The 27,768-nt window shown below is 37.8% G+C and overlaps 1 protein-coding gene across 4 annotated transcripts; it reads left to right on the forward strand.

Moving 5' to 3' along the window:
* Positions 1 to 262: 262 nt before the first annotated feature.
* On the forward strand, positions 263 to 27,768 carry rtn1a (reticulon 1a). 4 transcript variants are annotated; one of them, XM_016276756.1, is made up of 10 exons: positions 263 to 708; positions 5,989 to 6,768; positions 10,131 to 11,015; positions 21,735 to 21,749; positions 25,426 to 25,633; positions 25,724 to 25,862; positions 26,352 to 26,421; positions 26,908 to 26,954; positions 27,468 to 27,526; positions 27,610 to 27,768. In XM_016276756.1, the coding sequence occupies exons 1-10, from the start codon at positions 522 to 524 to the stop codon at positions 27,647 to 27,649; spliced, it is 2,430 nt and encodes an 809-aa protein (XP_016132242.1). In that variant the 5' UTR covers positions 263 to 521; the 3' UTR covers positions 27,650 to 27,768. The 4 variants fall into 4 exon arrangements, with proteins under 4 accessions (XP_016132242.1, XP_016132243.1, XP_016132244.1 ...); XM_016276757.1 differs by lacking the exon at positions 21,735 to 21,749; XM_016276758.1 differs by lacking the exons at positions 263 to 708; positions 5,989 to 6,768; positions 10,131 to 11,015 and adding an exon at positions 17,702 to 18,088.

Genomic DNA, 27,768 nt, shown 5'->3' on the forward strand with positions numbered 1-27,768 from the left:
AGTAATAAATGGGTAGAGGATAAATATTGACAAACAGCTCATTCAAAATATAAAATAATTCATAAACAATATAAAATTACATTTACTACTGGCTAATCAAAATATTTAAGAACAAGTCCTGCGAATTCAGTCATTTCTATCCGCAATAATCAGGAAAAAGTCAGAATCAGACGGTTTCATTAATCGCTGAATGTATTTTTGCGCTGAAGTGTATATAAAAAAAAGCTTAAATATAGCGTGCGTATTATGTGTACTGTGAGGTAGCTAGAACCACGCCCGCGGAACACGGACCGTCCTCTAACCGGAATGTCTCTCTCCTAAATCCGTGCCAACCGCGAGCCGTACAGACACAGTGACGTCAGCTCCGAGACACTGAACCGAACACATCAAGCCCACTGGCTCCGCTGCTGCGAGACGGGTAGCATCGGTCATATTAAGCGTCACATCTTTGAATTTCTTCTGCGATCTCTCACAATCGTTCTCGCTTCCGAACAAACTCTCTGCGTGCGACTACTGCAAGCATGTCCGCCAATTCGAGCGAGGGGCCCGGTTTGGATGGGAAATGGTTCGAGGAGGAGGAGGAGAAGAACGGGATGTTTGGGAGCGCAGGGCCCCGTTTCGACGAGATGCGGGACGATCTGCACGCGCCCAAGCAACAATTCCATCCCTTTGAAGGAAGTGGCGTTTCCATGGAAACTGCATCTACAGGTAAATTTGGGCTTTTTATAATTACGCATTGTGTTTTAGCGGCGACACCCGTGCCGGCGATTCAAGAAAAGAAGAAGCAAAAGCTGCTGCTGCTGATGAATTGGAGGTGAAGAGAGCCCAGTAGCAGGCCATGGGTGTGACAGCGCATGGATGTCTCTGCATACACAGATGGTAGTTCAAATAACACGATCAAACAAACAAACGACACACACAATAAAACAAACAAAACATTCTTATGTTGCACTCTGATGCGTTTAGAATTAAGCAATCATGATGACAGAACTCTTAGTTCTGATCATGATGTGTGTTCATAAAGCCACAATAATGTAATCATAATTTCTTTGTCTGTGTGCCCACTGCCTGTCTCTCTGCCCTCTTTCTCCTCAGCCTGTCTCACTGTTCTAAATCACAGGGTATGGCTCAATAATTGGGCATTGTCCACCATTCTAATAAACCTTTTCATGGAGCACATAGCCAGACTATTAAAACTTCTCAATATGACAGTTCATACAGTAGTGACAACAGCAGTACAGCCTTCAAATTCACAGCCAGACCCAAGGTGCACAATGTGTTTTGTAAACCCCAAGCCTAACCTGTCAGTGGGGTGTAAGCAGATCGTATGAAGACATATGACTGAAATCATAAGAAATCATGAAAACATAAAACAATTTCAAAAAAGGAAATGAGAGTGTGTTGCCAGCCCTGCTGATTCAACCTTCTGTAGTACAATAAACTTTTTAAAAAAGACAGTCACATTCAATTTAATGTATTTCAAGATAAACTGTAATGTTGTCATTTACATCTGATTTGTTGACTCTGACCTTAAAAGTGCACAAAGAAATAAGTTCTACAAATAAATAAATGAGTAGTACTTGAAAATGATATCCTCTGAAATGACGACTCCAGTAACATCAGTAGCCTAATCTATTTTACATGGAGCACCATCTCGGGGGCCACCATTTTGAGATCACATGACCAGCCAAATAGTGCTCATTTTGTCTGGGTAACCCCTGTTATTGGATACATTTGCATACTGAATAAAATAATTGTGGCTGACTGTGAACTTTGCATTTCTTCACAGGCAACAGTAACAAACGCTTGCATTTCAAACATGACCACCATATTGGCTGGTCCTAATGCATAAACAAAAATAACTGAGTGCACCACTATTTTAGAGATGAGAATATTATCGGTATTAGAGAGTATTATACATTCTAGAGAATGTATTAGAGTTTTCTTGAGTATGGTGTGGTTAATAAAACAAAGAGTAGTGGAAGAAAGGTAGGCTATAGCCCAGACTCATATTAGTTCAGAATGTCAACATTTATGGAAGCATGTTGGGTAAAGTTTGTGTTATTGCCATAAATGATGTTGCTTCAACCTTATTTTTATGCTATGAACAACATCTCATCGAGAAATTATTATCCTGCATTGTGAAGCTAGAGTTTTTTTTTTTTCAGTGAACTTTTTCTTTCTGAGTATTTCTAAGCTACTAAGCTAAATCCTAACTGACCGTAACAAAAAATAACATTGAGTTTATTAGATGAGATGTTCTGGCGTCTTAAAGCCTGATTCCTAAACCTATAATGATGTGGACAATAATGTGGACTTAATACCGGACAATAATAAAACATAGAACCTTATCAAAAAGGAAGTGTACATGATCGGAGTTTCAGAGACAGACATCCAAGCACTCATAGTGGTACTTTAATTGTCCACATGCTGCATCGTTTAATGTGCTTTTAGTGTTTCTATGGATCAATGTGACAGATAAAGTAGCGATGTATCTATAGAAACCCTTTCAGAGTGGAGACATGTGACTACAGCCTATCACACATAGCATGTAAAATACATAAGGTGAAATACACACGCATGCTTTCAAACTTTCATATGGAAAGCCATCGCAGCTCGCTTTCATGGCTTTTTTTCTGTTGCTAATTGTCAGTTTCTGCTTCTGCAGGTGCTCTTTGTTCCATTAAGAGTCTGATTGAACCGCCATTATGGCTCAGAGTGCTATTATTAGCTATGGGGAAACTGCATGCACACATACGCCCATGCAGTCGCTCTCACATGCTCAAATATTCATGAGCCAGGGCCTGAAATCCCTCAGCTCCCCTATGCACTGGTTAGCTTTAACACACACTCTTGCACATACACAAAAACACACACAAAGTCTTTCCTCCTCTCATGGACACAAGCCCAAATACGCATATTTTCTTAAACACATTTAAATGCACTCACACAAAGATTCTTTCTCTCTCTTTCACACTCTGGCTATGGTAAGGTTCTTGTTTCTTCCCTTCCTCTCTCTCTCTCTCTCTTACTGTCTTTCATACAATGTCAGTTTGGGCTGTAGTTGGCTCTGTCTTTAGCATTCTTCCTTTTTAAATAAACAGAGGGAGGTCTATTTATAGGCTGAGTGAGAGTGAGACATCGCAGTCTTTTTACAGTAGCCAAGTCTGTGAGCTCACGGATCTTTAAGACGGGCTGGAAAAAGATCTGTCCACGTGGTGAGTGGCTCAACACAACAGAAATCCCGTAACTCTGATCGTACCACCGGTAACATCGCTCACGCATGTCAATATGTCCACCATAATCCACTTCTGACTGTCTGTCTCTCCCTAGTTGTCTCTCTCTCTGTCTGCCTGTCTAATACGCTGAGGGGAAAGGCCTAGACGAGGAGGAATGCTGTTGTGTACTGTCTGTCTGCATTCACAAAGTCACTCGGGCATGAGAGAGAGAGGCCAAGCAAGATCAACAAACAGTTCAGGGTGAAAGTGAAAAGACCATTCCTTCTGTCACTTTCAGCCAAAGGCAGTCAGCATACAAGGACAACTCGAATAGAGCGCAACACTGTAGAGAAATTAATTGTATAAACCTTTCAAGACAGACCTACCTAGAATTTTGAGGCTGTAAAATGGTGGCAGACAAGTCAACGTGATTTCAGCTTAATTGTAAAATAATGTTTTCTATCAATACTCTATCATATACTCAACTTCATGTCATTCTAAACCTGTATGACTTTATTTATTCAACAGAATACAAAAGAAGTCCAAATAACATTGGACCCCAATTAATTTAATTGTATATACCACAAAACAGTGATTTTTCACAGTGTCTTCTATTCCACAGAAGAAAGGAAGTTATGCAGGTTTGGAATGGTATGAGAGTCCGCACAAAATTTACATTTTTGAGCCTGCTGTCCCCTTAATTTCTGGCAAAGAACTACACTACCCATAATCCTCCAACAATCAGAGAAGTCACTGTTACCATGGAAATGTGAGTCTTGCCAAAAGAGCTCAGCGGTGTCCGCCTACTCCCAGCAAGCATTGCAAATGACGTGATCCAATCACTGGCAGAATTCAGAATAGCATACTACTCTAATTATACAAAGATATGGCTAAAATGGTACAATTAGGATGCTATATCGAATTCAGCCACACCCATAAAACTAATTTTGTCTTTGTCAAAGAACTTTTTCACTTGTGGCCGTTTTGGTCTGTAGCTTAGAATTCTGTACTGAAGAATTTTTTAAATGTCTGGTTGAAATGAATGTGAAAAATACCAGAACCAAGGTTGCTGAAAAAACGGGCTGTCACTGAATACAGATCTATACACATTTGTCTGATATTCCCACATTTAGTCCACAAACAAAAATTGAGAAGGCAATTCCATAACGCACTTTTGAGTGTTAAAAATCTATCAAAGTTGGTGGAGGAAGAGAGAGATCTATTGATAATAAATTTAATCATGCTTAATTCGGTACTGAAAAGGATTTATGAAAACAGATTGGTCTGATTAAAAAGTGACTTTGTTCCCAATATTTGTATGTGAGATATATTTTTATATTTTAGTATTGGGTCATGAGCTTAGCAACATACTAATGCCAAACATTATTGTTGAGTTGAGTCTCCTGCCACATAAAAGTTGTTACTTACTTGGTTCCATTTCATGGTGCAGTATTATTTTATTATTTTTTTTTATATAGTACTATTTACAATTTTGAATTAGCTTTTATTTTTATATTTTCAATTTTAGTTTAAGTTTTAATAAATGTATGTGTATTTTTTTTTTAAATATTAGTTTTAATTTATTTTTAATTCAGATTTAGTTTTTGTACAGTAGATACCAAGGCAGCATTATTTTTCATTTAAGTTGTTTTTTTAATCTAATATTTATATTTTATCTCAGCTTTATTTAAAAAAAAAAGGTCTTGGCCATTGGTCCATTATGATGTTATTTCCTTCCGTAATTTTAGCACAGGCTGATGTGCACGTGATATCGGAGATGTAACAGTAACAGGGTTCATTGTCCAACTTTCATTAATCCTCTTAAGACTCGACTGATTTCACAGAGACAGAGCAGATGTTTCTAGCTGTGTCTTCGGGAGCTGTGTATGTTTACAGTATTCAACCAGTCTGAATATCACTACATGTTCAAACTTACTATCTGCTTTTCCTCTTAATCCAGTGGGAATCAGATTTACATCACTTCTGGAAAAAGAATCGACTGTCATGTTGATTCTCTGCATAGATTCTTGTTCAGCTCTTTTACTTTGTGACTTTTCTCTGTGTGGGGCTGTCTTTGTCTATTGTCTTTTCTTCACTTCATATGCAGATGCCCAAATATACTCTAAATGTACTCTAAAAGTCCATGAGCATCTACATTTCTAAATGTAGTAAATCTGACTTCTGGTTCCTGCACAGGGCTCAGCCGGGAGTCGACTGTATAGGCAAAATTGAGAGGCTTTAAGCATCTATGTGCTTTAAAGTGTTATATGAAGAGCTATTCTAACATATTTTATGTATTATTGCCATCAGTGAATTCTACGCAAATAAACTTTTATCTAAACAAATATATTCAATTACAAATATATTCAATTACGGTTAACCCATTCAGACTCAGACCCTGCATTCATACCCCCACCCCCACCCAAAAATCACAAGGGATTACTAGATTAAAAATCAATCCATGAGTACCATATCATGCATTTTTGCTTTTTGAAAAAGAAAAAGAATTGTATCTTTGAATGCACATTATCATATGAATAAAACATATTATTTTATGATGTTGTTTTATGTGCATCAGCACAAAAATGCACACATTCAAGAGCCAATAATGGAAACAAACACCATGCAAATATTTTTTTACATCCAATCTTTTTTTTTTTACCACAAACATAAATAAATAATTCAATAAAAAATAAAAAGTCGTTTTCCAATTCCATTTTTTTCCATCCATTAATTACTAATAACATTTTTATGTTCTCTCTCTCTCTAGATGACTCTCTGTCTGACATGTTTATGAAGTCATCATCAGGAGAGGGTGATCTGTACACCTCTCTCCTTTCCTCAAAGTCCTCTAATCCTTTTAATGATGGTGCATCTCTCTTCTCCACTGAGGGCAACCGTTCCCCACCTGCTCCTACCGGGACCGACTCCGGCATCGGCATGACCCCAGGTGACCCCTCAGACCATCAGACGACCCTGCAGGGCTCACACAAAACTGACCATTACAGCTACATGGACATGGGGGATGACCTTTGTGATTTTGGTAGTGTGGGCAATGCCAAAAACAAGCAGCAGCCTTTCATGTCTGGCTATGGAGATGACGAAGATGATGATGAAGAAGACGAAGATGACATTCAGGATTTCAAGCCTAAGATTCATGAAAAGGAAAATAAAGAATCCAGCCACGACCCCTTCGATCTGGGTCGCTATTTGGAGAAGAGCCCCCTTCGATCTGAAGATACAGAGATGAAGAGACAGGGTTCGGCCGGTGGGCAGCACACATTCCCATACGTGGAGGATCCTTCAGATGAAGAGATGGCAGATTACCGATCTTACCGTAGGATGGAAACGCCACAGAGTGCTAGTCCTGTAAAGATCACTGTTACGACAGAGTCTCAGCCGGTGAGAGTGTCTCCACAAGGGGGCATGTTCGAGAGAGAGAGTGTGCTCAGTTTCGGTCAGCAGGGTCTTCCCACGGTAACACTGTCAGAACCGGAGGATGACAGTGCAGCCTCCTCAGCTAACCACTCCCCTAACCACTCCCCTACAGGTAGATCCCTTCCCCTTGTGATCCACCTGCTGCACCATTCAAAATTGAATTGAGAAAGCCTAATCCATTTGAATTTCATTTAAATTAAAGTAGCAAACAGATTGCAATTTGAAAGTAAGGGAGTATAATTGAAATAGATTGAAATTAATGTAACTATTTTTTAATTAGAAAAGCAAAGTTGTCAAGCCTAGTTTGAAAGTTAAAGAAGCTTAAAAAGTGTTAAAATGTAATGGTAGTTAAAGATAGATGGATTGATAGATGTCTTGCCTCTAATAACATCTAACAGACAGACAGACAGACAGACACACACACAGACAGACAGATAGATAGATAGATAGATAGATAGATAGAAAAACAATGATCTGTAGGATTATTGTCTTGCCTCTAACATCTGACAGACAGATAGATATATAGATAGATAGATAGAAAAACAATTATCTGTAGGATTATTGTTTTGCCTCTAACATCTGACAGTTAGATAGATAGATAGAAAAGTCACGGCACACTAAGGGGTCTCTGTAGAAAGTTAATGGACCGAAGGGAGGCAAGCCTCCGCTGTAATTTTACCTGCAGGTGTCGCTGTTGGACAGTGTTACTTTATAAAAACGAGAGACTTTTAGACTTTTACAATCATATTTAGTCATGTTTGCGCTGTTTTATTTTTGTAATATCGATTATTTTCTCATCCAATTTTGAGGAGAGGAGACACTGTCTCCCTTGCCTCCTCGGAGGAAACGCCCCTGAGGTTATGAGGTCATGAACGCATGAATTAACGTTTCTGCATTTGACATTTTGAGATGGAAAAATGCAGTTTTACAAATGCTAGAAACATGGCTTTTGAAGGAAAGATTGCTATCAAATATCACACCTAAGTTCCTAACCGATGATGAAGAATTGACAGAGCAGCCATTAAGTGTTAAAACAGTGTTCTAGGTTATTACATGCGGAGGTGTTAGGTCCGATAATTAACACCTCTGTTTTTTCAGAATTTAGCAGTAAGAAATTACTCGTCATCCAGTTTTTTATATCGACTATGCATTCCGTTACTTTTTCAAATTGGTATGTTTCACCAGGCCGCGAAGAAATATAGAGCTGAGTGTCATCAGCATAACAGTGAAAGCTGACACCATGTTTCCTGATTCATCTCCCAAGGGTAAAGCATGAAAAGTAACGGCCCTAGTACTGAGCCTTGAGGTACTCCATACTGCACTTGTGATCGATATGATACCTCTTCATTCACTGCTAGGAATTAATGGCGTTCAGATAAGTACGATTTCAACCATGCTAATGCACTTCCACTAATGCCAACAAAGTTTTCTAGTCTATTTAAAAGAATGTTGAGGTCGATAGTGTCGAACACAGCGCTAAGATCCAGTAGCACTCATAGATACAACCACGATCAGATGATCAGAATCAGAACCAGAATCAGAATGAGCTTTATTGCCAGGTATGTTTACACATACGAGGAATTTGTTTTCGTGACAGAAGCTTCCACAGTGTAACAGAATGACAGTGACATAACAAAAAAAACACAGATAATAAAAAATAACAATAAATAAAAAATTTTTTAAATAGAACAAGTAAATAAGGAATAAAAATATACAAATCGACAAATGTATGTATGACAATTGTATGATAAGAGCAGGTGATTTGTAACTCTAATGAGAGCAGTCTCATTACTATGATACGGTCTAAATCCTGTCTGGAAATCCTCACAGATACCATTTTCTCTAAGAATGAATATAATTGTGAGGATACTACCTTTTCTAGTATCTTTGACAGAAAAGGGAGATTCGAGATCGGTCTGTAATTAACTAGATCTTTGGGGTCAAGTTGTGTTTTTTTAATGAGAGGCTTAATAACAGCCAGTTTGAAGGTTTTGGGGACATATCCTAATGACAATGACAAATTAATAATAGTCAGAAGAGGATCCATGACTTCTGGAAGCACCATTTTTAGGAGCTTAGACGGAATAGGGCATACATGTTGTTGGTTTAGATGATTTAACAAGTTTATAAAATTATTCCTCTCCTATAGTAGAGAATGAGTAGAATTGTTCCTCAGGGGTTCTATAGCGTGCTATCTGATGCGATACTGTAGCTGATGGCTGCATGGTTACAATTCTATCTGTAATAGTATCGCTCTTGGAATTAATGTAGTTGATAAAGTCATTACTACTGTGCTGTTGGGAAATGTCAACACCTGTTGGTGCTGTGTTTTTCATTAATTTAGTCACTGTATTGAATAAATACCTGGGGTTATGTTTGTTTTCTTCTAAAAGAGACAGTTTTTAATGCTTTTCAGTAGGATAGGGTACTTTCCCGCCATGCAACACGAAATACCTCTAGTTTTGTTTTCTTCCAGCTGCACTCCATTTTCCGGGCTGCTCTCTTTAGGGCGCGAGTGTGCTCATTATACCACGGTGTCAAACTGTTTTCCTTAATCTTCCTTAAGTGTAAAGCAGCAACCGTATCTAAAATGCTAGAAAAGAGAGAGTCCATAGTTTCTGTTACATCATCAAGTTTTTCTGAGCTATTAGATATGCTGAGGAATTGACATAAATCAGGAAGATTACTTACAAAAGTCTTTTGTGGTAGAATTTACAGTTTTAGCTATATGGAGTTTACACAAGCCTAGAGAATGATCTGAAATGTCACCACTTTGCTGCAGAATTTCAACACCGTTAACATCAATTCCATGTGACAGTATTAAATCTAGAGTATGATTTCGACAATGAGTAGAACCTGACACATGTTGTCTAACCCCAATAGAGCTCAGAATGTCTAGAAATGCTGATCCCAATGCATTTTTATCATTATCAACATGGATATTAAAATCACCAACAATTAAGACTTTATCTGCAGCCAGCACTAACTCAAATTCTTTAATAAAGTCTGTATGGTGCCCAGACAGACAGACAGACAGACAGACAGATAGATAGATAGATTTAAATGCACAGTCATGAGTTACAAAGGAAATGTTTCTTCAATTCTGAATTTTATATTTAGGATATTTATTTATTTATATAGATATTTTTATTTATTTATTTAATTAAGTAAACTGAGTATTAGAAGCAAAATATCACTGATCTGTAGTGTAATTACATTGTCTCTAATAACTTCAGACAGACAGACAGATAGATAGATATTTTTATTTTATTTATTTAGTTAAGTAAACTGATTATTGCTGGCAGAAAAATACTGATCTATAGTCGTGATATTATCTTGCCTCTAATACCACCTAATCATTTAAAATTTTGCCATTTATTTCAGTATATTATTAATACTTATGTATTATAATCTTTCTCTCATATTTTAGTTGTTCTTGAATTCTAACATTTCTGTCACTTTTCTCTTTTCCAGGTCGAGAGTCTCCGTCTGATGTGCTGTTCCAGCCTGCAGGAATGAAGTCTGTGAGCTCCACCCAAGATTCCAGCAGCATCAGCTCTCACCCCAAGCTTCCTGAAGCCCAGGACATCAAGAGCTCAGCCAAACCCTCGTCCCCATGGGCTCAAGACCTTCAAGGCAGTGAAGATGAGTCTGGAGATTCAGAAATTGAGCAAGTGGCTGACGAACCTGATTCGCCAATACATGATCTGACATCTAAGACCACGCCCGCAAAAGGCGGATTCAGTCAAGCAAGCAACCCGTTTGAGCAGACCAGCTACACATCTGCCACTGATAAAGCTAGTAACCCACAAACCAACAAGGTCAGTGTTAGTAACCCATTTGACCTCTCTGGGGGTTCCAAGGGGGGCTTTGGTCAATCCAGCAACCCACCACTCTACAGTCTGTTAAGAGAGGAAAGGGAGGCGGAGCTCGACAGCGACCTGCTAATCGAATCAGCTTCTGAGGAAAGTCCCAAGAGGGAGCAAGAATATTCTGCCCCAAAACCTCCAGAAATATCTTCTCCCCTGACCACAGACGTCACGTCTTCTAAGCCCATTACGACTTCCTGCGCTATGGCCTCTCCCTTCACCGACCCCCCAGCTAGCACCTTGAGAGAAACAGAGAAAGAAAAAGAGAAGGAAAAAGAGAAAGTCGTACCTTTTGAGAGGCCCAAGCCACAACCAGAGGACAGCTGGTCCACCAAACCCAGGCCTGCGGTAATGGGAACGTCTACAGTGACTCCAGAGCAGCATTCCAGTCAGGAGAAGGAGAATAAAAGCAAAAGCAGTATCGTGAGTTTCACCACAGAGAAAGAGGCTGATCTGTCCCTGTTCCTCCAAAGCATCAACAGACAGAAAGGTAAGGGGCATTGCGTTATTCTTCCTACAAGCAGCACTGTTTTTGATAACTATAACTAATTAGAAAACATGTCAATTGAAATAAAGCTGAAATAACAGAAAGAAAATATTAAATATTAGATGAAAAAATTTAATTTAAAAAAATTAGAACAAAAACAAAAAATTAAAATGACAAAAGCATATTAAAATGACTGAAACTTAATATGAAAAGTGAAAATATAAAAATAAAAGCTAATTAAAAATTGTAATAAGTAATATAATTGTAAATACTACAATAACAGTTTTTATAAGAGAACCTCACTGATTAATGAGTCAAAATTGCAGATGGAGGGTAAATTAAATGTATGAACTATAACATAATGGTTTAGATCAAATTGTAAAAATGTGTCTAGGATGCCTAAGGTTTTTTTCTCTTTTGGCTTAATTTATTAAAGTTTTTTCATATTAAGCCACCAAAAAGAAAATTCAAGTAAAAACTCACTATGGGTATACTTTGCCACTTTAGTGATTAGTTTAGTGAAACATTTTTTAAATAAGACATTTTAAAATGAAAATAATGCATAATACAGTTTTAAGAAATATTTATGGACAGTAACTTTTTTCAATTAGTCAGTACACAAAATTAATTTTAGATCCTAAGGCTGCTTTTAGAGTATCAGCCAGAGAGTTCAGGACAGTGGTTCTTAACCAAGGCTCAGCAAACTTCCAATTAAGCTTAATGAATATGCTGAAAACACAAAAAATCATAGATGCATACTGACATCATATTTATTTTCCCCCTCAATAACAAATTTTTTTATTGAAAACGAATAATATTTAATTACCTTACTATGTTAACATTCCCTGTGGCAACAAGCAAAATGCCAGAGGAAATATCTCTAATAGCCAATGTGGGGGACGTTCAAATATTGTGTTGGACATAGTGGGGGCCTTGAAGTCAAAAAGCTTGAGAACCACTGTTCTAGATGATTGCAGATTTGGAACCAAGCTAACATTAGCACTGTGATGCAGAGACCATCCACTGCCTGACAGCTGTGATGAGAGGTGGTGAGTGTCATGAAGTGATGATGTGATGATGTGGGAGTACTGTTTATCACCAAATGGCATCTCAAAACACATTCAAAACAGAAACAATTTTAAATAGATGTTATGATCATAGCATCTTAAAAGCAACACAGGTTTACTTAATCAGTAGTTTACTTATGTAGATCATTCAGAATTGATGTATTAATAGTATAATTTAATTAGCATAATCTTTTTCCTGTTGCAAAAGTGTCATGCCAGACAAAAGTCAAAAGGAAAAAGTCATATTTCACTTGAGTGTTGAATGTGAGTTCACAGTCTGTTTTGAATGTGATGCAATAAAAAACATGAACCACGAAATAATGGCAAGAAATGTATTTCTGTTGGGTTGTGTACTAGTTCAGATTCACAAACAAAGGACTCTTATGAGTCGTCTCTTATAGTGAATTAAACACATACAGTATGGCACAGATAATAACTTATGTTTCAAAACAGCGAATTACAGTCTGAATCAATCAGAAACACCGTATGATTTATAAGAGACCATTTCTGTAATATATAATCAAAACGAACCTTAATTTTTATTGTATTGAATCCAAAATATTAATTTAAATTTTCTTGAAAGTTTCCTGGAATTGCTTTGTAAATTTTCCTTAAAGTTTCCTGGATTTGCTTTGTAACTCAGCTCACTGTTCTCATTCTTTATCATCTGTTCTTTGAATGCGTAGTCATGCCAATTCATAATTCTACAATGCTCAGAGGAAGCAGTGCTGAGCAGATTATTGTCACAGCTGGTGTTTTCCATAAAAGTTTAATTAGAAAAGCCTGCTTATGTTGCAAGGACTAATTTGAATCGATGGTGGAGAGTCTGAGAGACAATGACTATGTCCAAAAAACACAAATCAACAGCCTTTACGTAAGGCATTACAGAACATCCAGTATTTGTGTAACATCCTGTCTAAGATGCCTTCATCTGTTATTATTTTGAAAGCAGCATAGGTTTATGATTTGATGTAGTAAATTAATTCATAAATGTTCGAATTTCTGGCAATAAATTGACCATTTAGTCATGAAATGCTTTTTTTTTTATCACAAAAGCTCACAAGAATTTATTTTAGATAATTAAACATCATTACAAACTCTCAGCAAAAAAGGTACAAAAGCTGTCACTTGGAATGGTACTTCGAATTTCTGGCAATAAATTGACCATTTAGTCATGAAATGCTTTTTTTTTATCACAAAAGCTCACAAGAATTTATTTTAGATAATTAAACATCATTACAAACTCTCAGCAAAAAAGGTACAAAAGCTGTCACTTGGAATGGTAGCCTTTCTAAAGGTACACCTTTGTACCTTATTTACCCCAAAAAGTTGCATTTTAGACCCTTAAATGTACCCTTATTGTTCCTAAAGTGTACATATTAGTACCTAAATGGTGCATTTTTGTACCTTTTGAAAGGGTACTGTCCCAGTGACTGCTTTTGTACCTTTTTTCTGAGAGTGCATCATGGTCCCTTGAAAGCTGGTATGAAATCAGTTTCATTGAGAAGTTCCTTCGCACAAACATGCTGCTTGTGAAATTGACTGGCCAGGCACACAGCCACAGGCAGATCCACTCTTTTCTGGGGTCGGTCGAGGCTGAATTAAGGGGATAATCTCCCTCTAGTGGTGGGTTTAAACAACTGCTCTGTGGCTTATTAACATAACTTCAAAATAACAAAGAAAAAGCAAAAAAGCTCAATCAGTGGTGTACACTGACCCAAACGATATTGCAGATCTGATGTCATTATTTTTTAAAACCCTTTAAGGTTGCACATTTAAACGACATTTAAATTGAAACGTACTGCTGTTGCTCATAATAATAAATCTTCTGTAGACCCATTAATAAAACTGGAATTCTTTATTTGTACATTCATAGCAGGAGTATGTGTTGTTTATGAAACTGTTGACTCCAGAACCAGAACACAGCTCTTAACATGCTCATCTCAAGAGTTAGTCTGTCTCTCAGTGTTTACGTGAACCCGAGTGACATGAATTTGTGACAGCAGTGGGAGGAATGAACATTAGAACATATGAACTGTTTTGGATCAAGTGGTTCTTTCTAGAGAAGCAGACTCTCTTGTTGTAAACAGTTTTTTATAATCCTCTTGTAAAATGGGGACAGTGCACGTATGATGCGTCAAGCATTATGAAGTGCTTTTCTTCATTTTGTCTGAAGGAACAGCAGTTGATTAAATATTCATTTGCTATGCTATATTGCTTCCTTTATTCATTAATTTCTTATATTACAAAATTACAGGCAGCTACATATAAACTGACAAAGATGTTTTATAATTGATAGGCAATGTAAGTCTAATGTTGTGAATTGCATTTTAACACATATTCCAGTCACATATGTGTGGTGACTGAAACTGAAGGTTCTGGAATGTTAGAAAAAGAGGTCAACGCCTTTACGGCAGCGCTGCCGTAAATCACCTGCAGAGGGCGAGAGAGACCGCCGGATTATGTAACACAGCTTTGGGTTTTTATCATTGAAAAACTTCATAAGAACATTAACTACAGATCACAGTAGTGCTAAAGTGTGTCTTCGTGTGAACAGGTTGGTGTTTTTAATGTGGTGATATTAAAACAATAACGCTCTACATTACATTGCAATTCTGAGACGATCTGGATCAGCACAGATCAGCCTGTTGCCATGGTAACACGGGAGAGAGGGAGCTTAAGCTGTTTCCGTGGTGAGCCCTTAGAGAGAAGAGAAGATGCTGAAAATGAATAAGCCAAGACCACTGATCTATATACAATGACTATCTATTTTCTAAATTTTTCTCTATTATAGATCAGTGGCCATGACTGAAATCATCGAATACCAGACCTACTCACACGTACCGACGCATGAACGCATGCACAAGTATGCATTTCTTGCGTCGGTTCTTGCTGTTGAAATACCTTAAAACAGACAGTGTATTTACTGATTCAGAAATATTATTGTGCAAAATCATCATCATCACTATTATTATTATTTAACAACATAAAAACTAAACTACATTAATTCATTAATTTACACACAACTGTGAAGTGTCCAAAAATTATGAAATGTTTAAATTGAGCTATCCTTATTTATCCCATATATAATTAATATTATATTAATATATATATATATATATATTTATGTATATATACACTAATTATTAATATAATATTCATTATTAATAACATTCATGTATGTGTGTATATATACATGTTATTAATTACAACAGAAACAAAAGGCCAACATAGAAGGGAAAAAGCTAAATAATTAAATAAAAAATTAAATATTTTTATTTTATTTTGTATTAAAATATTTATATTAAAATATTTTTATTTTATTTTGCTTTATTCTTTTGCTTTTTGTTTCTATGTTTCTCTGTTTGTTTAGTCTCTGTTTCTCTGCAATGAGAATATTAATAATATGTCACTATAATTTTCATTATAATTTTGAATTAATATGCGTTACTCCGTTATAAGGATAAGGATAATATAAGGATATTTATTTCCACATATGTTAGCCTGCTATTCTTTTAAAGTGTGAATGCAGTAAAATAAAAAAGCAAGATAAAAACCTAGCAGACTCCGCTCATTTTGAACCGACAACAATAGGTGCGTTCGACTTCATGCAGCGCTGCGCAGACTGATCGGCGAGAGTAGCCGCTTGCAGTCTGGGGCGGAATTGAAAGTGGAGACTTCAAGTCGGACACTTTCTGCTCCCGGTAATGACGCTCGCGCTGTGTTTGTATACTCGTATCACAGATGAAGTGAATTAAATGCAATATTTGTCAAATACACAGACGTTTCTGAAACGTTTTCATGAGCAACAGAAACACTTTTAATAAACTGCTTAATACAGCGCCAGCTGTTCATGAATAAAGTTCAACATATGATGCGATTTCAAGTTTTCCTTTCTCTTTGGAGTGTTACAAGCTCTTGGTGCATAAAGAAGATCTGTAAAGTTGCAAAGACTAAAGTCTCAAATCCAAAGAGATATTCTTTATAAAAGTTCAGAGTCAGCCACACCAACCTAAAACGGCTCGTTCTAACACGCCCCCACATGTCTACGTCACTATGTGGAAATATTAGCATAATGCCGCCCAAATGTGCACGCAAACAAAGAAGGCGCTTCTGAATCAGTGACTAAGTATGTTTTGTTATTATTTTACTGTTATGAAAACAGATTTGTGAGCAGTATTAGAATTGAAGATGTTAGGAACACACGTAATTGTTGTCAGGTGGTGAATTTGGCCAATCATAAAACAGCTGTGTTGTCATCAGCGCTCCTGCAGTCGCTAGGCTTGTTTGAGATGCGCCTCGCCTGGCTCCAAAAGGGAGTCAGTGCCATAGTAGTCTCAGCCTCAGACGTCACGCCCACGGACCTTTGGCTGAACGTCTGATGCATACGGCACACAAAAGTGGAAACACTTCAGGAGTTTTGAAGTGGTCATCGGATTGGTTGAATTATACAGGATTTCCGGGAGACGTGTGTGTCGCGTTCTTTAACGTTCCGCCTGGAAACAAAGATGCCATGGCGCCAAACCCCCTGACGAAAGAAGAAAGCCGTCGTGTTTACAACTGTGACGATGAGTGCTTATCAGGATCAACTAAATGCTGGACTCTCAGAAGTATTTGAAATATTTCAAGTTCGCGGCATAGAATCTTTAAAATACATCCAAGAGTTTTACACACCGGTCTGTTATTGTGGCGACATTTCCACGCCCCGAAACGTGACGCTGAAACGAAATGAACTGTGATTGGTTGTTTGACATGTCGATCAAACGACCTCATGGGCGGGCCTTGACCAATGAAAGCTGCCATGAATTCCAGACCTTCAGCCGTCAGTCTGAAGGTCTGGCTACGCGAGACTAGTCCCATAGACTCCCCATGTTAAAATGCCCAACTTTACAGCAGAAAAAAATATGTTTACAGCCTGGTACAAAAAGTGGTGTTGGTCTATATAGCTAATTTTGGCCTTCATGACAACTGTGAGGGGGTGAATTTTTTTATAACTCATCCGTTTAAATTATATTAAGCCTTAAAGTTCTGCATAATTAAGGGCGTGGCCACTTGAGTGACAGGTGGATTGCCGCTGCTGTCACCGGCGAGCTAGGTGGGCGTGGTTTCAGCAACCAGCTTCCGCCTCTTTGCCCATTTTCGATTATCCGGGAGTGACGCGCTGTGACGTGCTGCCAAGATGGCGATGACAGGCTCTGCCCACTTTGAGCTTCAAAAACGCTCTTCTGAAACCTACGGGTGACGTCACGGATAATACATCCATGTTTTTATAAAGTCTATGATCGTTTCCCATCATGCTTTTGATAAGCGCAGTCGGTGGAGAGCAACTGCGCTCGACTGCACAATCCGACACAGCTGCCTAGCCGTCCTGAGAGTTTTTTGGCACATGTCAGCATGACATCAGAGCAAGTCGGTCATAACTCGCGGTGATTGGTTCTGAGCAGATTTTGCTCATCTCAAACAAGCCTGCTCTGAAAAAGCTGAGTCAGCCGGCTGCTCTTGAAACTTTGATGCTACACGTGACAGTAACGTGGCGCCGGTTCAAGTCGGACAAAATTTCTAACCGGCATGCACTGCTTCAAGTCAGCCGCCGATCGGTCTACGCAGCACCGCATGAAGTCGTACGCACCTCGCTAATGTTTATGTATTAGCTTTGTTAGGGTGGGGCCTCTTTGATCTGAATCCCCCCCATCACGCCCCGGGCGTTGCATATGGTTCGCTCCGCTCTCTGCGGTGGAGGCTGCAGTGTTTGCTGTTTCATCCAGCAGAGCAGCAACTCTCCCTCTCTTTCTCTTTCTCCGTTTCCTCACTGAGTAGCATTAGCTTGTCTCTCCTCTGCTCTCTTCTCTCCTTTCTGGCCATTCATGCTGTTTGGACGCTTGAGATAGTGGGTCTCGGGAAGATATAAGATCTGCGAAAGGGAAAAGAGAAAGACGACAGCAGCGAGAGAAACGACAGAAATGGATAAAGGGAAGAAAGAGTGCACCTGGAGCAGCTGGAGAGGGCAGGGTACAGATTTCGTGTTTGTCTGTATAAAACCGTGTTTTATGGTACTCATTTTACAACGTCTTGTGTGTTTTATGCTGTATATTTGAGCGTGTATTAGGTTTTGCGTTTTACATGAAGCCTCTGTCTCTGCGCCGGTGGGACAAAGAGAAGAGGGGAGAGGCATCTGTATTGGGATGAGGGATGGCAGGTGGTCTGTCTGCTTCATAGTAATGCTGATATGGTAACCCCGCTGTGTCGTTAGATTAGGCTCCGTTTGCCACGGAACGGAGTTGAGGCTGTTTTTATCTTCATTCGCGGTTACAGCAGCTCTGGATGAGACTGTCGCTATAGCAACCAGGTCACACCCATCCTGATTACATCATTCTCTTCAACAGGCATCCATGATACATGGAGAACGAAAGAGCCTCCATGCAAGAGTAAGAAATTGTGAGCTAGGATATTTTTAAAAGAAAAACTAACAGAATTCTCTAGGCTATTCTAGTACATTGGCAGGCACATTTTAAATGTCCACCTAGATAAATGGTGATGGGAGGGAGTGCAGGCACTCCATTTATGGGGACTGCATTGTGTGAGTGTTGACAGTCTGTGTTTGTAAAGCTACAGTATTTGTGTATGGTTGTGTTTGCTGAAACTACTGTCTGTAACTAGATGCAAAATTCACAACATTATAATTGGCCTGACAATATTCTCGGTATAAGGCATTCTTAATGGTTTCTAGGACGTTGCTAGAGTATTCAGGGTGGTTGTTTTGGCATGGGCCAAGTGAAAAAAAAGAGTCCACATGAGGATTTCTATTATATTCTGGTGCCTACTTGGATATGTTTAGGGCCTTTTAAACTAATGCATAGTAGATATATCTTAAATCTATTCCTAGCATTATGCGTTTAAACAATTTAGAAATTCTACTCATAATCATTTAACAGCACAAACATACATTTTTACTCTACTCAGTTTAGTCTCTATATTTATGCTATTTGTATGACATAACATTTTCCCTCCATGATCGTATGACATCACTATGAAATAATTTCTTGTTTTTTGATGATTCATAAACTCTCTAGAGTCTAGACCCATCTTACTGCATTCTCACACACACAGAGACATGCATAAAGCAACTCATAAATATATAAAACATTCAGTGCTGTATTTTTAAAACACTCACAGGCCTGAAGGAAGTGTTTTATTTGAACTCATCCATATACATTTGTCTGTATCAAGTAATTAAATAAAAGTAAGTAAATAAAAGAATTGCTCTAATGTGCTAAATAATGGATAAAACAACAGGGGTTCTAAAGCCAGGACAGAATATTCTTCCTGATTACATTTTACAAAAGCGAGCACAGTATATGTAAAATATGAAGTGGTAGATTTACCTGAATTATGCATGATTTGAGATACTGGAGTTTAGTTTAGTAGACCTTTGAATGGAAATGTGCATTTTCAATTCATTATCAATATTTAGTTATTTGTGTCTATAAATATAGAGGTATTTTTCTGCCTCAAATTAGCTTGACACACCCTTTCCCTGTTATGCGTAACCAATCAGTGAATATTAAGAACATATATTCCCTCCAGATTTCAATTATATTTGTATCGTTTGGTGGGGCTGGATTCCATTTCCTGTTTAGCGCTGGAATTTCCAGGATTGTGTGTGTGTTGTATGGGGTCTTTATTAGGAGCACAATGTATGAGTACCAGGATTGTGATTGCAGTAACTCTGGCGCCTGGGTCACCTATTTTTGAGATTTTTGTGTCAGCAGCACAGATCATTAACCGATAAGCTACTACCAACCCTAATTAAAACTTAAACTGGCACAAAATGTGACAAAAACAGCATTCATGTTGATTCAGGGAAGACTAAGGCTCTGTTAACTTGTTTTGAAGAGATTCAGCCAAAAACAGAAAATTCTGTCATTATTTACTTACCCTTGTGTTGCTACAAACCAGCATGACATTCTTACTTTAGAGCATAAGAAGAATTTTTTTTTCAAAACTGTGAAAGTCAATGGTAACCAAAATATTGGTTTCCAGCATTCTTCAAAATATCTTATTTTGTGTTCTGCAGAATAAAGTCATACAATGACATTTCATTTTAATTTGTAATTGTGGTGGCAAGGTAAACAAAGACAGACAGGGAGTAAAAATGTACATGGAAAGTCAAAAATAAAGTGTCCAATGGGAATATAGTGCAGTAACTCACCATGCTTGGGCATTGTGAAGGTCAGAAGTGCAGAGAAGGTTTTAAGGCAGTCACACATGCTCCCTTTCTGGTCCAGGATGCATTTCATAGCTTTGTGTACTAGCTTAGCATTTTGCTAGCTTATTAAAACTTATTAAAATCTTTTTATGATGCGCTACAACAGTATATTAAGTTATTCAACCATTTTGATTGAACCTTCAGGCTTTCAGTCCCAAAGTTTTTCAGCTTCCTTGGTTCCCATTAATTTTTGCCTTAGGGATTTAAAAAAAGTCTTTAATTAAAAGTTATAAGCCATGAATCAAACCAAACAGCTACAAGGTGAATCACAATATTACAACATTTTATTTGAAGGAAAACATTATTTTAATATAAAAAGTTAAATGTACAAGACTGTGCTTAACAACTTTAATGAGAGAATGAACTAGAATCCCATGGAGCATTGCAAATATGATTAAAATAAATACAAATTGGGAATGTAATGAAAATAAACACAAAATATGGAGAAATATTGATTTAAAGATGTTGATTGCATATCTAGAAACAACATACTTTGCAACTGTTGCGAAATGTGCATACATATTCAAACATTTAAGTAGTTTGAGAGTGTAGTGAGATTAGCTAGATAATTTACAGTGCTTTAAGTTTTGCAACTTGTTTTGATTTTCTAATTTGATGCCATTTTTTTGCAGAACCATGGGTAATGTGTTTCACCAGGATTTGTGATGTTGAACACAATTATTTTTTTTAAAAGTTGAAATAATCCCAGCTAGTGGCATATGCCATTGATTAACAACCTTGTAGCTCACAGTCAGTCTGTTTTTATTAAGTCTGTTTTAAGTTATCCATAAAAATCAAAACCCCTATGGAAAAAATTAATCTGATTTTTACTTCTAGAATTTAACTTCCATATTCCATATAGGCCTTTGCCCGTGGCAATGACCTTTCATTCAGGAAGTGATATAATGTTAGCCTGGTTGTCAAGCTGGATGTGCATCTCTGATGCTATAATTACACTCCGACATTTAAACACCAGCACACACGCACACAATTACCCCCCCACCACCACCACCATCTTATTTCAAGCTGGCCCCCTAAGCAATGTGTGTAAAGGAAACTGGAACACTGTATCTATGGCAACCGCTGCTGCCCCCTTTCTTTCTCTTCTCACACACACTCGCCACATAGGACGTTTGAAACAAGGTGGATTAATTAGGTTCTGCAAAAGGGTCACACATAATTGTGAATTTTGACTGTGTTTGTGTTTCAGTCTGGGCTATTTGTCACCCTGTATGTATGAATGTGTGTGTGTGTGTGTGTGTCCATTATTAGCCAATGGTAGTATGAGCCGGTCCCCCTCCCTCTCATTCTCTGCCTTTCTCTCTCTCCCCTTTTGTGTGCGTTCCCACTCACTGTCTCTCTCTCTCTCTCTCTTTCGTGCTGTCTGAGTCATGGGTGGTTCAGGTCAGTAGCTCTCTCTGTCTTCTGCTAGCTTTGGTGTTTTAGAATAAAAATCAGGGATCTCTAAGACTATTGTTTATAGTGATGGAATTAACTACAGATGTAACTGGTTTTGATGGATGGATATGAATTTAGTGGTGCTGTAGTGTCCATATGTGATTTTATAGCCCATGTTAAGTCAGCTAACTACTGGATATCCTTAAACAATAGTCTTATATCAGTGCTTTAGTTAAGTAAATACTTAAAGGTGTGTGTTAGGAAAAAGAGTGTGAATGCTGCTATTTTTATTCTTGTTCTATTTAGAGAGTCGGTTAACTGAAGGATTTGTCAGAGCAGGCAAGTATCATCATCAAAGGTTATAGTTTAATAGTTATGTTATTGTATTTTTTGTTTTACATTAGTATTGATTAGAGACCATCAGAAGTTATTAAGAATAATTGTCAGTGTGTTTAACTATCAGTCGAATATGAAGTCTGCAATTCATCTTGAACTTAAGCTCGAGCAAAAATCTCGAGATAAAAATGGCCGATATTTCTGCCCTCCTCTAAGCTTTGCCAGGCTAAATTTAGCCCAGCGGGACTGATGGGAGAATCACACAGGGGACTACAGATGTCATGCACACGCTAGAGTGTGACAGACCAGCTTCTGTGAGTGTGTAACGGTTTCTTCTGAAGCAGCAGCAAAAGGTGTAAAAATGCAGATGCTAAAAAAAGAAAACATACAGAAGTTACAGGGAGCTCTCGCTTGCCGCAGAGACTGAAGAGATGATTCAGAGATCTCAATCTGCTGGTTCTCATGGCAACAAGTTCTACTTGTGTTGTCTTTGTGATATCTGGCTGGAAAGGTGATGGAAAGGTGGAATGTGTTTTCCTTCAGCAGTTAGAGAAGAAAGACCTAGGCTAGTTTACAGTGCTTGAAACCTGTCAACCATCTTACACACTTGCTTGGTTGTGAAGTATCATAATAATTTGAAAGAACTTGCGTACAAGAATGCAAAGAAATTATCTTTGGGTGACCAAATTGATGGGTCAAAATTAACAGGTCAATGCTGACCAAACAGATGGTTCATAGCTTTTGCGATATACACTATACCGTTCAAAAGTTTGGGGTTAGTAAGATTTAAGAAATGGGTCATTTTATTTAGCAATATGCATTGTTGATCAAAAGTGACAATAAAAAACAATGTTACAAAAGTCTTCTGTTTCAAATAAAACTTGCTATTCATCAAAGAACACTGAAATAAATACACAAAACATATTAAGCAGTAACTGTTTTAAACTTAGATCATAATGCTTCTTGAACAGCAAAGCAGTGAATCAGCATATTAGAATGATTTCTGAAGGATCATGTAACAATGAATATTGAAGTTATGGCCGCTGAAAATTCAGCTTTGCCATCTCAGGAAGAAGTTACGTTTTGAAAATCCATTAAAATTAAAAAACTGGTATTTTAAATTGTGATCTTTTCTAAAGTGACGCGACGTATGGTGACCCATACTCGGATTAGTGCTCTGCATTTATCCCATCCAAAGTGCACACACACACACTGTGAACACACACAGTGGGAGCAGTGGGCAGCCATTTATGCTGCGGCGCCCGGGGAGCAGTTGGGGGTTCAGTGCCTTGCTCAAGGGCACCTCAGTCGTGGTATTGAAGGTGGGAGAGAGCGCTGTACAATCCCTGCCGGAACGAGACTCGAACCCGCAACCTTTGGGTTACGAGACGACTCTCTAACCATTAGACCACGACTTCCCCAAAAAATATTTCTATAATATATTTCATAATATTACCGTTTGTACTTTGTTTTTGATCAAATAAATGCAGCTTTGATGAGGATAAGAGGCTTCTATAAGAGACTATATTGATCAATCAGCATCCTGGACTGTAATGATTACCACACTGATATTTGCCTGCTAAATATTATACGGAAAGCAGCATGTCAGATAAGTAGTAGAAGATGTTATTTCTTCATCATCAGTCAGATTCACATCAATAGCAAATACAAGCTCCAGAATGTTTGAAGTAAGGATAGGCTCTTAGAGCAGGAAAGAGCATTTGTTTTGTGTTTTGTAAGTTATATTTGGTCATTGAGTGTGCTTGGTTTTAATCTGTTTAATGCATATGCTGCATGCTCCCAGTACTTGGTAAATGACTTGCTCCTGGAGAACAGTGGGACTACTTTGTAGGTTTGAAAGGTAGTTGTACAGTTTTGTATCTAAATGATTGTGAGATGCATGTTGGGGGCCAGTAACCAAAAGGTTTGAACTGCAAGGGGTGATCCTTGAGCAAGACACTTAACATTAGGTTGCGCCAAGGGGGATTACCACTGTAATTTAAGATGGTACACGTCTATAGTGACGCTGTAGAAATAAATGTATCTCCCCTATATAGAGTGATAATTTCACCATAGACTAGGTTCTCTTTTTAACATTTGTTCGGTATCTCACTATGGGAACATGTTATCAGAGAACCGGGGTTACGGTAGTAACCTAAAGTTTTGCCTTTTATCAGTTCCATTTGACGTGAATATACTCAAGCACTTGCCAAAACCAAACCTGCAATATAAAAGTTGTAACCTTGCATCTTTCCATTCCACTGCTATATTTCTAGAAGTTTATCCAAGTATGGTGAAGGCTCATAGCTCACTTTATGTGTGGTCATTATATTACAGCACTTCTGATAACGTGACTATTTGTACTGTCTTACCCAACAGCAATAATTAAATTATGAGTGTGCACACAGATGGTTAGGGTTAGATAAGTTGACAACAGGTGCTGTGGGAGGTAGACAGGTGTAAACATATAGCCTCAAGGTTACACATTTTCTCTTTATGGAAAATGCATGATGAATAGTCAAGAAAAAACTTCAAAAGAGAATTAAAAAAATTTATTTCCAGACCTGTAAAAGTCACAATTATTGAAATGAATAAAACTAAATGAAATTTCTGATAGGGTTCCACTGTCGCCTTCTGGCTTGCTTAGTTGGGTTCTGAAAGACACTTAACTTTAAAGTAATTTATCTATATGACCACACTGACTGCCAAAACTTGAACTGAATTAAGCTGGATAGTGGCATTATTTTTTCTGTAGAGCTGCTTTATAGCTGAATCACTGGTATTAAACTTAAATTAAATCAACACTGAACTGATTTGAGATGAATAACACTGCTGCCTATAGCTGATCGATTAACTGTTATTGATCTGAACTAACACACTATTGTCTTTGAGAGCTGCTTTACAGCAGAACCTAAATCTTCTTAGCAGAGTTTTCATAATGGCTTCTGTTATTTCCTGTTTATCTCTGTGAAGCCGCTTTTACACAATCTATATTGTATAAAGTGCTATAGAAATAAAGGTTGATTCTTCAGGAATGTCCTATTTCATGTACATATATAGTGAATGAGACCTTCTTTTAGTAGTGATGAGTAAATGGCTATTACATAAGTGTAACAAATACTAAACAGCTGCTCAATTGTGACGGCTACGTGAATAATGTTTTACAGAGCAAATCAAGTAGAACAAGTGTAGAGAGACTTGCAACCTGTGATTGTGTAGATTTGATGCTGACCAATCAGGTTCATGCTGTAATTTCTCACAGTAAAATTTGTGCACAAACGTACATAAGAACGGACATGGTTCTTGTTCTGATCACACTTCTACTTGTTTTTCTCCCCCTCTTCAGTGGTAGATCTGTTACATTGGCGGAATGTGAAGCAGTCCGGGCTGGTGTTCGGCAGCCTGTTGCTGCTGCTGTTCTCTTTAACCCAGTTCAGCGTGGTGAGTGTCATAGCATATCTCGCTCTGGCTGTCCTCTCCGCCACCATCAGTTTCCGAGTCTACAAATCAGTCCTGCAGGCAGTGCAAAAAACCGATGAGGGCCACCCCTTAAAGTTAGTCCGACACTCAGTTTGTGTCTTTCGCCTCTGTACGTATTGAGCAATGAATCTGTTCATTCACTCTCATGGCTTCTCTCTTTTCAGGGCTTATCTGGAGGTGGAGATCGCTCTGTCTGCAGATCAGATCAGTAAGTATGTGGATAAGACCCAGCTGTACATCAACTTCACCATGAAGGAGCTTCGCAGGCTGTTCCTGGTTCAGGATCTGGTCGATTCCATAAAGGTGAAAACATGCTAGCTGATGAACATTCCATTCCTGAGTATTTCATTCCCTAATTTTCTGTGATACTTATGCAATTTCAATGTGAAAGCCAAACTCGTGATAACCTTTAGTATTAAAGGTGCACTCTCTAATTCTGTTTCACTGGTTGAACAGTAGTCTTGAAATCTATTGGCATGAAGTATTACACAAAAGATTTCAGTTACAGGAAATAACTATTTGTAGGCATATTTTGGAACCAAAAGTGGCCAATCATTTTTGAGGTTGCATTCGGCTCATGTGATTTTAAACCATGAGTGGCGTCCACCCAATGTAGAATAAAGCAGCCGTTTTAGGCCAGTAATATGATTGCAGTCTTCAACTCATGTAGGTTTACATCATTTTAAAGATAAGTGCTGTTAATTTTGTTAGACAGTGGGAAGAGTTACTGAGTGTTCATTTAAAAGATTTAAAAGCTGTGAAGATAATTTGACATTATATGTGTGTGTTTAGTTTGCAGTGTTGATGTGGTTGTTGACCTATGTTGGAGCTCTGTTTAATGGCCTGACCCTGTTGATTCTGGGTAAGAAAACAGCCAAACACACACTACCATTTAAACGTTTAGGGTTGGTAAGATTTTAAAATGTTTTGTAAAAGTCACTTAAGCTCGCCAAGGCTGCATTTATTTGATCAAATATACAGAAGGAAACATTATTACAATTATTATACACAGTACACATTTTTCCTGCTCTAAACCAGTGGATGGAGTCAGCTAGTTGGAATTTTAAATGAAAAGTTGATAACCTTTCTCCTATATCAGTGCTGATTCTTAATGAAGAAATGATTTAAGAAATGTTTAACAGTTTTTATTGTGCTGTGCATTTGCTGTCGGATTTCCATCCAAATCTGAAGTACACACGCCTTTTAAAATTCCTTGTCAAACACACACACTGCTGTAGGTCAGGGTGTTATCATTTCAAACAACTGTAATCAAGTGACATCACACAGCATTCTGGGAGCGCTGCTCAGTTGTCCTGACTGTATCTCTCCTTGGTCTTTCTCTCTTTAGCGGTGGTTTCCATGTTTACCATGCCACTGGTTTACGAGAAGTACCAGGTAATGTTTTCCCATTCCCCACAACCATCTTTTTTTTAGGGTCCATGTTTTGCCACAATATCAGAACTGAGGATATTGATTCCTATAACAGTGAAATTTCATGATACTCAATATCAATTTTGAGTGATAATATGCTATTAAACATTCAACTTTATTTAAAAAAAAAAAAAAAAGCTACAATAGATTACAACTTTCATTTTGAAGTTATTCCTATAATTCAGAATCAAGTAAACAATCCAATAAATTATTCAAGTACAGTTAGTAAAAAAAACTAAAAGTAGTGAATTATGGAAACTTGTTTCCACCACTGGATTAAAAAAACCCTCACACTTCTGACTTTTTTCTCGCAATTTAGAGTTAATATCTTGTCTTTTTTTTTTTATTCTGCCACAAAATAAAAGATAATTATATCCAATCCTTTTTTTGGCAGAAACAACCTTCCATTGCGAATGATTTTCTTTTGACATCCATAGTGTGTATGGTGAATCCTCACACTCATTTTCTCCCTTTCAGACACAGATTGATCAGTACTTAGGACTGGTGCGCACCCAGGTTAACGCGATAATGGGAAAGTGAGTTCTGTATAGATATGATTGAAATTCTATTATTTATTTTTTTACTTATTAACCTGCTTAATTTTCTGTTTGCTTTTCAGGATTAGAGAAAAGGTTCCTGGGGCTAAAAAGAAGGAATAAACTCTTTGCTTCTGTATAAGTAAACACTATAGCCAGTAAAATCTACAACTTTGCCAGCACTGAAGGATCCCAACTACACAGGAGGCCAAAGTCACCTCAAAGAATAATAAAAAGAAAAC

The sequence above is a fragment of the Sinocyclocheilus grahami genome, unplaced genomic scaffold (genome assembly GCF_001515645.1).
Source record: "Sinocyclocheilus grahami isolate Dianchi unplaced genomic scaffold, SAMN03320097.WGS_v1.1 scaffold106.1, whole genome shotgun sequence".
Taxonomy (NCBI): Eukaryota; Metazoa; Chordata; class Actinopteri; order Cypriniformes; family Cyprinidae; genus Sinocyclocheilus; species Sinocyclocheilus grahami.

Coding starts and splice junctions, on each gene's coding strand:
- rtn1a (XM_016276756.1), top strand. CDS start 522: ATGTCCGCCAATTCGAGCGAGGGGCCCGGTTTGGATGGGAAATGGTTC. Junction 26,422..26,907: donor CCTGACCCTGTTGATTCTGG/GTAAGAAAACAG, acceptor TTCTCTCTTTAG/CGGTGGTTTCCATGTTTACC. Junction 26,955..27,467: donor TGGTTTACGAGAAGTACCAG/GTAATGTTTTCC, acceptor TCTCCCTTTCAG/ACACAGATTGATCAGTACTT.